Here is a 14,043-nt window from a genome sequence, read left to right on the forward strand (position 1 = left end):
TCAATACTTTGCATTTATTTGGGTCTACAGTAAAGATATTGCTGAGGATATTTTACCTACGTATTTCATATTTGTAAGTATGTGTAATTTCACTGAGTAGTTTCATTTTGTTGCACAGAATCTAAGAAAGTTTCTTGTTATTTTTTCTACTAGTAATTTAACATCAGATTTGGGGATATTGAAACAGAGAGCATGCACTTCTGTATTTACCTGTTTCCGGCCATCAGTTTGTCTTCATGCATGTGTATGTGCGTATGTGTGCGTCTGCTATGTATCTTACTGTGTTCACATCCTTCTAATTTAGGTGACTTTGCTGCCTCATATGCACTGTTAAATGCATTCTGAAACAAACTCCATGAATACCGCATACATCAAACTAACTTTTGTGATTCTATACTTTAAATGCTGCATTGTTTCTACTGCTTTTGTCAGGCAAGCAGAGCTCTAATGTCTCTCCTTTCACTATTTAAAGCCTCAAGTTTGAGGCATTTTGTATCATGGCTGGGATTAGGGAATAGCAAAGCAGATCCAAATTCAGAAAGAAAACCACAAAACCTATGTTTTGGGACATAGTACTGCTCCTGTAACGTGTAGTAGATGCTTTAATGGCTCAGTAAAAGTGGGACAGGTCAATGGTGATTTTAATGCTCTTCAAAACTGTTCAATTGAGGAAAGCTGGCTACGAAATCAGAATTCCCACTGCTAACCATGACGGCCTACCCACAGTACACTCAGAGGAGCTCAAACCAATATCTGGCGGGCTGTAGTCCTAGATGATTTCCTATTTCTCTGTGCACTGCATCTACATGTGAATATGCACAAACAAATAATTAAACATGAAGCAAATATCAATAGGATTAGCTTGGCATGTTGAAACAAATCTTGATAAATCCACCTCAGTAACAATACTCAAAGTACAGGTCTATGAAAGGAATACAAATTCAGCCTATTGAAGTATTGTCCTGTAAGGAGAGATATTTTAATAAAACTGCTCCCCTGTCAGTCAGCTCCTATTACTGAGGGAATAAAGCTATTGAGCCATGGAACTTAGGCCAAAAAGGGGGATTGTGAAATGCAAATTAGAGATAAGTCAGTAATAAATGTCTTTCATTCAACAGCACACCATCCCTGATGCCAGAAGCTATTTTAAATATGACTCTTAGTAATTTTGTGAAATTGGAAGCATACATACCCAAAATGGACATCTCTGGCACAGTAGCATGATATGGTCCATTAAGAAACTCAGGTGCGTTGTCGTTGATGTCTTGAACTTTAATAATAAACTCAGAAGGAGGCTCCAGAGGTTTGTTTGTCTCCCAGTCTACTGCCTGAGCAGTTAGTGTGTATTCAGCCTTTTCCTCTCGGTCAAGTCTCTTAATAGCATGGATATCTCCAGTTATATCATTTATTTGAAAGATTGTCCCAGCTCCATCACCTGACAGGATATACTTGATTTTTTTGCTTCCAGGATCCAAGTCTGTGTGTAGCTAGAATGAAAAGTAACCTTAGTTAGTGATAGAGCAAGCAGCAAAGTTCTTTGTCTACCCGGCTCCTGTTTGTAAGTGAGGTCAGTTCTTTCAGCATGACTTCATCAATTTCTACTAAGGGTAACGATGCAAATACTCTCTATAGCTGTAAGTATAGCTGTCAGAAACAAAATATATTAATTCATTAAATATGTTAGAATATTTTTTAAAGTGCTCTGACCTGTTTAATGTAAAATTACATGCTTGCTAAAGGATAAAATGGTCAAGGAGAAAATACAAAAATATGTATAATCTTTTTCAATTTATTGATATATTCACTGAATGTTATTATTAGCTACCTTTTATGAATGACTACTTTTGCACCAAGAACTATGTAAATCACTTCTCATATAATAATCATTTCCTTAAATTTTGCAAAACACTGAATTAGCATTTCATAAAAATATGAAAAAATCTGAGATATGGTAAAGCAAATAATAAATGGTTCAAGATTCGTATTTGGTAAAATATAGTACTGCTAGAATGAGATTCAGATTTGCCTCCTATATTTACACAAACAAAAATATTTCTAATAACCAGACATATTAATGTCCTATGGCTTTAGTAGGACTTCACTTTTTTTAATTCTTATTATTCCTATGGTCCAAGAAAATCTTTCCCATTTTGTAGAGAAGAACCCTTAGGCCAAAATACGATAGCATATTTGCCCAGAAATTGTGATTTTCTAAAAAAAAAAAAAAAAAAAAAAGATAACATTTCAAGAGGAATCCAAATCCATGTAAAGTCATGGCAACAAATATTTCTTAAATACATTTTTGCTGAGTTTATACACTAGGCAAATGTTCATCCTGGAATGTTTGTCAGGTACATCCTACAGGAGGAAATCCCTGGTTTTTGAATCTTAACAACGTGCTATCAAGAGGAGATAGGAGGGCCGGGGATGTAGCTCAGTGGCATTAGAACCTGCTTGGAAAGTGAAGGAGGCTCCAGAGGTTTGAGCTTGATTCCCAGTACCGAAAAAAAAAAAAAAAGAAAAAAGAAAAAGAGAAGATAGGAATGTTTTGAAACATTTGCTTTTCCCTTTCACTATGTTGATTCTGCTTTAAAAAAAGTAAAAAGAAAAAAAATAAACAAAGATAGATATTGTTCTTGTTTGCATTTAAAAAGTAGAATTATTGAATTACATATGCAAAATGTTTAAATGTGCATGGTTTGAGTTCAGTTCAGTTACTTAAATGCCAAGATAGTTTCCATTATTGCTCCATGAAATGTCCAATATTTGTCCCTTAAATAAAACTGTCTTGTTGAAAGAAACTCCTAGAAATTCGAAAGACCGTGTGTTCTCTCGGGATCCTTTATTCAGAACAGGCTCTATCACTTCACCAACTTGAATTGTACTGAGTACTTCAATAAATGAAAAGAAAGGATAATAAAAAAGACATAAAACAATAACAAAGAATCCAAATGCATCTAGATTTCCTACTTTACTTTTCAATATTTAAAAAAAGAATACATAAGATTACATCAAATATTTATTGAATCTCCAAGTGCATTCTTTTCTTTATTGTTTTAAATTTATGAACAAGAACAAATATTGAAATGGCACTTTATCTTAATGAATGTGGGATTATAATACATTAATGTGATATTAATCCTAATTTATGATCATTTTAATTTATGTGCATTTTAAATTTTCCATTAGCATTTTTATTAAAAAAAGAAAATTTGAATAATATATCATTCACAAAAGGCTTCTATTTATATGCAAGTCGTCTGGAAGCACGGGAGATATCGGTGTGTGTCACTCTTGCCACAAATTTCTGCAAATTAACAAGTAAACTATTCAAATTAATTTTATTACATTTGTGTTAGAACTTATTTGTGCCATCTATTGCTTATGACTACGGAGAACCTCTGTTATGTAAACTGAACTACAGTCTGATTTTGATGATCATTTGTGTGTCAATAAAAGAAATGAAGAAGAAGGAAAAACCATAGAATTTTTGAAGAATACATCAAAAAGGTAAGATGCAGGACTACCTAACTGCCTGAGCTGCACAGATGAATACATTTATTTGAACTTCAGTTACTTTGCTTACAATATGCGAATTAAACATCTGCACTACACAGTAGATTTTGGAACCTGAGACCATCCATCTAAATGAAAATAATTAAAACACAGAAGTGACCATATTAAGTGACTTCTAACTGAGACCATTCTGATTTCATAACATTAAATCCCGCGTAAGTCTCTGGAAATATTGTAGTAAGCCTGGTTGCAATGTAAGTGTAAGCAAATTCCTGAGACTCATTCAAAAGTAGCTTTTACACATATAAAATTCTGAAATGAAATAGAAAAAAGAACCAAGGAAATATTGTTTGGGTCCTCCTTTTCCAAAAATTTATTTTTAGTTCATTGGGTTACAATATAGATCCTGAGGCCAATGATAGTCTTGATAAGAATATTGAATTTCTATGTTCATGCATTCATCTCGTTATTTGTATCATGCATATTTTATGGCATGTGACTTGTGTAAGTAATTTGACATTACAAAGAGAAGGCTGTGGATGTGAAAAGATAGAAACTTAAGGAGAGATAGAGAAAAGACATACAATTCCAAGTCTTCCTCCCCAAATTATTTGAGGTATATTTATAAGCTGCTACTTTTGTGGTTAATCTTGTTTGTCAGATCCTGTTCATTTTAATGCAGTGACACTGCCCTTGCCAGTTTACCCCAACCAAGGACTCCTTTTGTGAAGTTATTCCCAATGCACTGAAGGTTCACACTGTGTACCATCTGGAAATGTGAGTGCTATTCCTCCCAGTTTGCTGCTGTTATTGGAGCAAGATGAGGACCACATGCAAGTCAGCTTGGGTGGGAGAGACTGGGCAGGCTGTGGTGCAAAAGCTTCATGCACTCACTTAATAGGCATTTAAAGAATATTCCATGCTCTTCCATACATTATCTGAAGTGTAGAGATGGAGTAAAAATAAATACTGTTGTGGTCTCTGCTCCTAAAGACATCGTGTTGTGAGACACAAAATTAAAACTTTTAGAAATAATATAGTCATCATCATCACCATCATCATCATCATCATCATCATCATCATCACATGTATTGACTATTACCTGGTAAACATTTTGTAAGTGTATGTTACAAGCATATGTTGTACGTATATCTTACATGTACTCCTCCATTCAGGAAACAAATCCTGGCAGGGGAACAAATCTGTCTTGTTTTCTTTCCTGAGTTGTAATTTCCCCAATACCCTGAACAAATAAATATCATGACACTGGAACCACCCCCTCCATGAATTTGGTAAAAAAATGAAGCCTTAAAAAATAAGGTAAAGACTATATTGAAACCACAAATATAGTATGTTTTGCACCATGAGGGAAAAAAACATTAACAAACAAACATTATTACCTTTGTGAATGTTCATTTTTATATTCTTAGAGTTCTAGGAATGGCTTCTGAAACTGACTGCATTTAAAACACAGGGAACTATACCTGCAGACTATTTAATTCTAAAATTTGCTATAATTAAAGAGCTTTTCAAATAATACATATTTTATAAATATTGAGACCATTTCTCCATTTTACCAATAAAATGATTGAGGTTAGTAAGAGACTTTCCCAGAAAAATTTATAATCAGCATCTGGCAATATTAACACCACATTTTTTTTTTTTGTGGTTTTTTTTCTCTGGTACCAGGAACCGAACTCATGACCTTGTGCTTGCCAGGCAGGCGCTTTTGCCGCTGAGCTAAATCCCCAGCCCCAACACCACATAGAGATAATTTCTGGATTTGTATGCATACATTGAAATCTATGATTTGTAAGAAACAGGGATACATAAGAATATAAAGAAATTATACATACAGAATAAGGTATGGAAGGATAGAATAGGTCCTCTCAAAGAAGTAATAGCTAAAACTGCAGTTCTCAGAGGAAGGGGAAATGTGTGCCAGGCACAATTATTAGTGAAGTTAAAGATTCCTTTAATTTTAATTTCTTTAAAGATGATACAGTCTGGACAGAGTAAGGAGAGAAAGAGAGATAGCAACAGATAAGAATAGAAAGCAAGATGGGACCAGACTATATAATTGTGAAAGCAAAATAAACAGTTTAGATTTGACATGAGACCACACATAGAAAGATTTCCAACAGGAGCCTGACCATGACCTGATCATGGTTTCCTTACAGTCACATCACAGAGATTGTGTATACTAGCCAGAGAACATCATGGAAGCACAGAGAAGGGGAGGTCAGAGATAAACCTAAGACATCCACTCACCACAGCTGCCTTAATTATTAGTAAATCCAGTTCATCAGCCAGGATCTAGGACAGGTGTACCCAGATGAATCCCGACCCCTCTGACCACACACTGCAGCCTAGCTGGAGAAACGCAGGGTAGACTAAGCAGGTGTGATTGTAGGCTTTCACATTACGACTCCAGTTTCAGTACTCATAGTAGGTCTGCTACAAAACTGAGTGGCAATGTATCAGCACCATTCTATCCTCCTTGCTTTCCATATATTTGCATAACACTTCCGAATTAAATGACAAATTTATACTATAAAAGTCGTGGGAAGATGTATTTGCATTTCATTCTCCTTTGTATTTCCTCTGTCTAGTAACATATTTGTCAAATTATTGGAAGCTCAGTAAATATTCGTGGAGTAAAAGGATTGTAAAGAAGGGGAGAAAAGAACATTTCTTATTTTATTTTCAAAACAAGGATTTAAATAAGAAAGCAATAGAATTAGAAAGCGAGACCCAGGAAATATGAAGCTCTTGAATTCCCCTAAGTATGTATCCAAAGTTAGCACTCAATATAGGAACTAAGATACAGTAATGAGGTTCTTGAAAGGTAGGTTGGGAGGGGGATAGACAGATATGTCTATGGACAGTGGACAAATAATTTGTGAGTAACTGATAACAATGTAGTAGTAACAGTGATACTCAGATATCATCATTGTCAGAGATAGAGTAAGAACCTGCATCACTCTGGTAGTTGTACACATTTACTCACAGGAAAAAAAAATATTTCCTCTGCTTTCACAGAATCCTCTCGACCCCACGATACAGAAGAACCCGAGGACAACATTCTTCTGTTTCCATTTTAATACCAGATTATGAAACAGTTGTTGCAGAGGATCAGACTGTGCTATTCTGACTACTACTTCTGCTGCAATGGGGCGCGGGCTAAATTGAGCCAACGACAAGGGAAATCAGTTCTTGACTGAAAATTGGGTCAGAACTTATTCTGTGGTTCTACTCTATCCAGAGGACTCTACGGGAGAGCTCCCTCCAAGTTTCTTCTTCTTGTGGAAAAGCATCTAAATTATAAGAAGAATAATCATTATCTTTAAGAACCCAAAGAGTCAAGAGGGATCTCTGCCACATAAATCTCTGCCATTTGCCGATCCCAGATTTTCATGAATCTGCTCAATCTTAGAGAAGACAGCAAGGGTAGCGCTTGAGTCAAAGTCACTGTCACACTGTTTTTGCCAGTGTCTGGCACATGCCTGTTGGGGAGAAACTGTGCTATGGGCTATCCATCTGTCAGTGAATGAATGATAATCCTTAAATCTCAATCATTCAGTGCCAAAGATGGGACCAGTCACTTTGTCACAATGTTTTTGAACTTAGGTTTTGAGATGATATGAGGACAGGAACTTAAAGTATGGCAGACACAGAGATGTGCTGCTAGGAGAGTGAAGGAACAGGGAAGGAAAAGGGCAAGAAGAACAGAAGTTCTTTTTTCTTTCATGTTTCTGAACAGTTCCCCAGAAAATCCAGTAGTTAATCTGAACATCTGTTCATCGCAACTTCTAGCTCAGTCCTCTCATGCACAACACAGCATCTTCAAAAGTGTACTGAGCAAACATGAAATGCACGTTCAAGAGACAGTGAGGTCCTATCATGATATTTAAAGTGAACTGGAGGACTGAGAGTTCTTGATGTTTTAGAGTTAATCCAGTATTGCACAATGGAGGTACATGGAGGTGGATGCAGAAACATGACATGGTGGACCTCATAATCAAAGGTCTTTATGCACTGAAATGTTTTAAAACTACAGTAAATTTAAATAACTCCAATTAATGTTCTTTTAGTTCCTCTGATCTTTTTATTTTTTGGTATTTGAAATCGAACTCAGGACCTTGTACTTGCCAGGAAGGTGCTATGCCGCTGAGCTATATCCCCTGCCCAGTTCCTCTGATCTTAACAAATTGAAGAAACAAGTTATATCATAAAAATAAATCTATGTAACAGGCATAAAACACCCCAAGATTTGGCTATGATCAGGTTGTGACATGCAATCACTCTTAAGATCACATGCACTGAGAATAAAGTAATTGGCGAAATAACAATAGTAGTTCTCAACAGAACTCTCACATAAACCAAGTTATCCTAACATTTTCTTAAGAGGTGCAAAGCTAAGAAAGAATCAAGCTCTAATTAAGTGAGAAAAGCACAGTACCTTATTCTAGAAAGAACCTCTCTTTCAGAAAAAAAAAATTACACACACACACACACACACACATATACAGCTAGTGTTTTTTCTAAATTTTACAGTAGGTAAATGTGTAGAATTCTGGTAGCTGAAAATGTGTTCTATTTTATCTGTTCCAGCTTCCAGTATGAGTACTGAACAGCTTGATCTGGCCATCAGGACTGGCACCCAGAGAAAAAAAAGCTGGAAGCAAGTCTAAATGAACTGCTGTTCTGGGGCACAGACACCTGAAAAATATAGTCAGAACAGGGAAAGAATTACTCGTGCTACATTTTCACATGATAAATTCTTCAAAGGCAAACCTTCTATGTACATCATTCACCATGAACCCTATCTCAAGCACTAGACTTGGTACATCCTAAGTGCTCAGTTAGGTCTAATTATTTTGTCTACATAGGGCACATGTTAATACCCTACATCTTGCAATGGCTTTATAAGATGAAAGGCTTAAGTTCCATAAGTATATTGTCTTTCTCAGATGCATACAGTCATCAAATGGCAGAAACAAATGTAACACATTCAGACAGATTCCAGATGTTACACATTCTAGCATAATTCTTTAAAGAGTCTCAGGAAAACTTAACAGGTTAGAATGGAGACCATCTGAATCTCAAGATGAAGAGAAAACAGCACCAAGAAGCCTCTGTAGTTTGTCCTGAAATGGCAATATGTATTTACTGCACTCAGTTAGAATCATGTGTATAAAGCAGCACAGTCACACTACAATCTATAGCCTGATTCATCCTATAGAAGATCGAATAGAATAGATATAGAAATTGAAAAACAATATGTGCACCTAGCAGGAATACAAAGTGATAATACTGACAAGAGGCTGCCCGACTCTGCCAGGAGACTTCCCCAGCCAACATTCATGACCTTCCAAAATTTGTTACCATCTTGGGTCCAGACCACAGCTTTACAGATTTGAAAACAGATTTGGAGTGTCAGCCCTCCAGCAAATCCATCACTCTTAGCCACAGGCCATTGTGACTGACAAGTCTCACCTTTGTGACTGGAATAAAGGTCATACATTGATGACAATAATATCTCTAGGGTTCTAAATTTTTATCATGCTATTCAAACAGTTTGTTAAATAAAGATCCACACAAATGATACAGAATCAAATCATTTGTGTTGATAAGATTAAGAAACAAGAGGACTTGGATTACTTCTGTACTGCCAAAAAAAAAATTACTTACTATTAAAATTGTCATAAGAATCCTGCAAGAATTTTATGTTCGGAAAATTGTTCTTTCTGTTTTTATAAAGGTTTGGTAGGTAGAGATGGCAATATTTAACCAAACAACCATAGGGAAGGAATTAAAATCTTGATAGATGAGATGATACAGATAAATATAAAGATAAAAATGAACAGTGGAGTTTTAGGTCAAATACCCATGTAGTAATATATTGTGTAAGTAAAGAGCAGGACTCAGTAAAGATGTCTAGAATTATTAGCCAAATCAAATAAATGATTTTTTTAGGGTACTGGGAATCAAACTCAGGACTTCAAACTTTCCAGGCAGGCACTGTGCCCCTGAGCTAGATCCCCAAATAAAAATTTTCCATTTTACAAATCACACTGGAACATCCAATTGAATTTTCAAAAGGGCAAAATGCTTAGAAAATGTATTGTCAATGTTCTTGATATTTCAAACACCTTGATAAACCAGGGTGCCAACAGAAGTTAAAAATACGAGATTTCTGATGTAAAAGTCACTATTACTTTAAGCAGAATGTATCTTGCTACCCAAAAAAGCAACAAGAGAACAAGGGATGGGAGAAATCACAGTGAATAACCAAATAATAGTCATTGGTATATCTGAAATTCTTTACTGGTAATAGGAGTTTGAGGGATACAGCATGTGTGAAATTTGAAGAACACTGCAGTTGAAGTGATAAAGGAAATTTATAAAACTGGGGTTTTGCTTGGGTCATAGAACAGAAGTGTGACTATGGTTAAATCATAGTTTTCATTTTTGTGATCAAATATTAAATAACTTAGCTGTGTTACCCATCCCAGAAGCAAAATAAACTCTCTTTAAAGCTTTATAATAATGTGGAGGCTCAAGAGAAAATTCATCTTAAAAGGTAATAACTACATTTTCAAATTTTGCCCATGACTACTCAGTGGGCTTAGAGATAATTCAGTGCATAAATAGGCAAACAGATCGATAAAAGAATTAAGATGAGTTAGATAGGTAGGAAATTGTGTTACAGAAGAATACATAGCCAGATGAAAGAGCAGATGGCTAATCACAGAAATTCTCAAATATTTTTCCATTTAGGTCAATGAGGTTCAAAGGACCTGGTTTGAATCACCTGGTTTGAGATAGGATCTTGACAAATACTTAAATGTTCTCCATATTAATTTCCTCCTGTTAATATAAACAAGGCCACTTAATACCACCACGGGAAAAAAAAAGGAAATTTCTCAAGTTATTGTAATGACAATATGGGAAAATGTTTTAAAAACCTGTTATACTCTCACAAATATCATTATAACTATAGTTTAAATTTGCAAGTGTAGCCTGGTACACCATGTAATTATCAGAATCAGATGCTAATGGTATAGTTTACAGTGCCATAAATATATATGTGTTCAAATGTGTCCAGGTACATGCGTATGTAGCTTTCCCCACCCTCAACTCCATTTTGCCACCTAGAACCTGCCTGAAAAAAATAACACACAAAAACAACAAAACTGCAAAGAAAACCTGAACACTGAACATGCCTTTGCTGTTTCACACCAAATAGAACTGTCAGAAATCTGTGGTCTTTCACTAAAAATAATATTAGTCAATACATGCTTACCCATCTTTACCCTAGCGCAACTTGTAACAACGAAATCTTGGAAGTGTCCTACGTGCCCATGAAGGAGTGAATGAATAAAGACAGTATGGTATTTATACACAATGAAATGCACTGCTTTGCTATAAAGAAGGCTAAATAGGAGTCTTTTTCAGGAAAATGAAAGCACCCTGAGACTATAATGTTAAGAGAAGTAAATCAGACACACTAGCTTAAATACCACATGATTTCTCATATAAGAGAAACCCACAGAATTGATAAAAGAGCAAAATAAAAGATAGGTCAAGGAAACAGGGAGATAGATCTTTTACAAATGAGAAGATTGACAAACAGAGAGATGCAAGGGAAGGAACTAGAAGGGTACATAAAAGGAAATAAGATGTGTTATGTACATGTACCAACTCCCCATAGTGAATGTAATCACTGTGGAGTCATAAAAATTAAATTTTAAAAATAATATTAATATCTTATGAAAATAACTAAGTTATTTTGTTTCAATTCTAGTAAGAAACTGAAATAACTCTGAAGTCCATTCTTACTGGTTGAATTGTTTACCCTCAAAACACATTTGAAAGCCCCGTAACCCCTAGCACTTCAGAAGGTGACTGTATTTCAAACTAGAGCCTTTGAAGAAGTGACTAAATCAAAATGAGGAAATTTAACTGACTCTAATCCAATTTGACAGATTTCCCTATAATAAAAGGAAGTTTGGACACACTGAGAAACACCAGGGCACCACACAAAGGCCCATGTAAGTGCACGGCATAAAGAAAGTTTTCTACAAACAAGGAGCAGAGCTTCAGAGGTCAAACCTGCTGGCACGTTGACATTTGACTTCCAGTTTCCACAACCATAGGACACAAACAACAACGTTTTGTTGTGTTTTGTGTTTTTTTTTCAGTACCATGGGAATCAAACTCAGGACCTTGCGCTCGCCAGGCTGGTACTGTGCCGCTGAGCTAAATCCCCAACCCCACATTTTGTTGTTTAAGCCACCTACTCAGTGGTATTTTGTTAGCATTTCACCTGTTTGCTCCACAGCTTTGTGGAAATTACTTAGAGGTAAGAGGCATCATCCCAGTGACACAGAATAGGAAACAGAATCCGGAAACTTGTACTATCCAATTAACACAGTGGAGTCCAAGGTCTGCAAATGCCGCTATGGAAAGGAGCCTAATGACAGCAGCATATAAAAGTCTGAAGTTGTGGGGTGGGAAGTGAGGCAATTGGTGTGCAGAGAATTTGCCCCTGGTAACAAACATTCTTCAAAAAAAGCCAGTAGGTGACAGCAGGTAGATGAGGTGACGTATTTATAGAAAACAGTGACAAAATGGAGAACAATTAGGTATATTTTTTTGTAAATAAGACTCCTACTCAAATGATCATGTAGCAATAACTTCTCCTAAAAATTAAACCAGTAGATCCATTCTTTGCACACTCACTAATATTATAACTGCTGTGATTTTTAAATGTCCCCTAAAAGCCCATAGATTAAAGATTAAAGGCGTGGCCCTAAGCCTGCTGTACTACAAAGAGAAAACTTTCAAGATATTGAACCTAGTGAATAGAGGTTACATCCTTTCTCTCTATTTCTGTTTCTGTTTCTGTTTCTGTCTCTGTCTCTGTTTCTGTCATTCTCTTTGTCTCTGTTCTGTCTGTCTATCTGTCTGTCTCTCTCTCTCTCCATCCAATCTGCCACAATGTGAACAAATTTCGTACACCATGCACTGCAGCATAATGTCCTCTGCTACCACATATCTAAAGCAATGTGACCAAGTAATTATGGACTGAAACTTCTAAAACTGTAAGAAAACAAAACAAAACAAAAGCAACAACCTGTTCAGCCTTTGACAATCTCTATACTTTTTCACAACAAGGGAAAGCTAACACAATCACAATACTGGTACATACTGGATATTCAATATGTATTTTTGAATATGGAAAAAGCTCTATTCTATTTCTCCCCTCTATTTTGTACTTGAAAGTATAGGTATCTATGTACACTCACAATTTCTTCACCTACTTTTCTCATAAGAAAAGCTTAGGCTGGTCTGAGAGTCCTTTGAACCTTCTTCCTATTAGCCAGATGTGCTACTTTTGTTTATTACGGAAAGTTCAGGCAGATACTAAAACAGAAGATAATAGACAGAAAATGGAGAGGAGCTAAAGGTGACAAAGAGCTTTCATGAAGAGGAATTAGGTTAGGAAAGGAGAGTTGATGTTTTACATATTTTTTATTTATATTAAAGTTCTCTGTATTTGAGTAGAGAGAATGCATTTGAGGTAATTTATCTTTAATGTGAAAGACTGTCAGAGCTTCATTGGGTAACTTGGTTTCTAAGAAGTTTCTCTGAGCAATAAAAACATACACTTCACTTTGTTATATTATGCAGTTAATAACACTGGAAGTATAAGTTGACCTTCAATTACTGTGGTATGAGAAACCAAGAGTGCTTTGAAAGTGATTTTGTGCTAAGATAAAGATTTAATGTAGTTCAGTACTGCACAGATTCTGTGGTGCACGCCTGTGTGCATGTGTGTGCATGTGTGTACATGTGTGTACATGCATGTGTGTGTGTGCACATGCACATATGCATGTGTGATCCTGCATGTTGGATATTGGGGGTAAGAGAGAAGAACTCAAGAAAGGATGGGAGAATGGAATTCTGCTCTGACACTGTAGATTGAGTTTAATTTCCTGTACTTAAATTTCAGTTTTTCTAATTTTTGTCATCAAGGTACAAGACAGTTCTACAAGTAGCCTTGTACAAATTGAGTTTCACTCCCATCTCTCTTGTAGTTCTCTCTCTCTTTTTTTTTTTTTTTTTCTCCTTTTGGTCTTTTTGAGACAGGGTGTCATTATGAAGCTCAGGTTGGCCTTGAGCTAACTTTGTAGCCCAGGCTGGTCTCCAACTTGCAAAGATCCTCCTACCTCAGCCTCCCGAGTGCTGGGATTACAGGTGTGCACCACCCCGCCCAGCACTCTCTTGTAGTTCTCAACAATAATTAAGATGTGCTGGGAAGGCAACATTCTGAGATAAGCAGGGTCTGGCCAGCATAGCTTGAGTTCTGTCTTAACCCTCTGGAAACAAGATGTCATTTAGTGCATCTAGCCAATTACTACTTTTTCTCAGGTATAAATTTTACGGTGGGTTGCATTCTGCAGTACTTCCTAGGAATCCAAAGAAGATGAGCTGAGACTCTATCCACAATGGGTAGCT

General features: G+C 36.1%; 1 protein-coding gene across 3 annotated transcripts in view; it reads right to left on the reverse strand.

The window, feature by feature from the left end:
* Positions 1 to 14,043, reverse strand: part of Cdh8 (cadherin 8, type 2) — a 356,488-nt gene that overhangs the window by 230,584 nt on the left and 111,861 nt on the right. For all 3 annotated transcript variants that reach the window (XM_005388458.2, XM_005388456.2, XM_005388457.2), the window contains exon 3: positions 1,193 to 1,487. In XM_005388458.2, the coding sequence (XP_005388515.1) occupies positions 1,193 to 1,487 (295 nt within the window). The remainder of the gene's footprint in view (positions 1 to 1,192; positions 1,488 to 14,043) is intronic.

The sequence above is a fragment of the Chinchilla lanigera genome, unplaced genomic scaffold (genome assembly GCF_000276665.1).
Source record: "Chinchilla lanigera isolate Chin_1 unplaced genomic scaffold, ChiLan1.0 scaffold00032, whole genome shotgun sequence".
Classification (NCBI taxonomy): domain Eukaryota; kingdom Metazoa; phylum Chordata; class Mammalia; order Rodentia; family Chinchillidae; genus Chinchilla; species Chinchilla lanigera.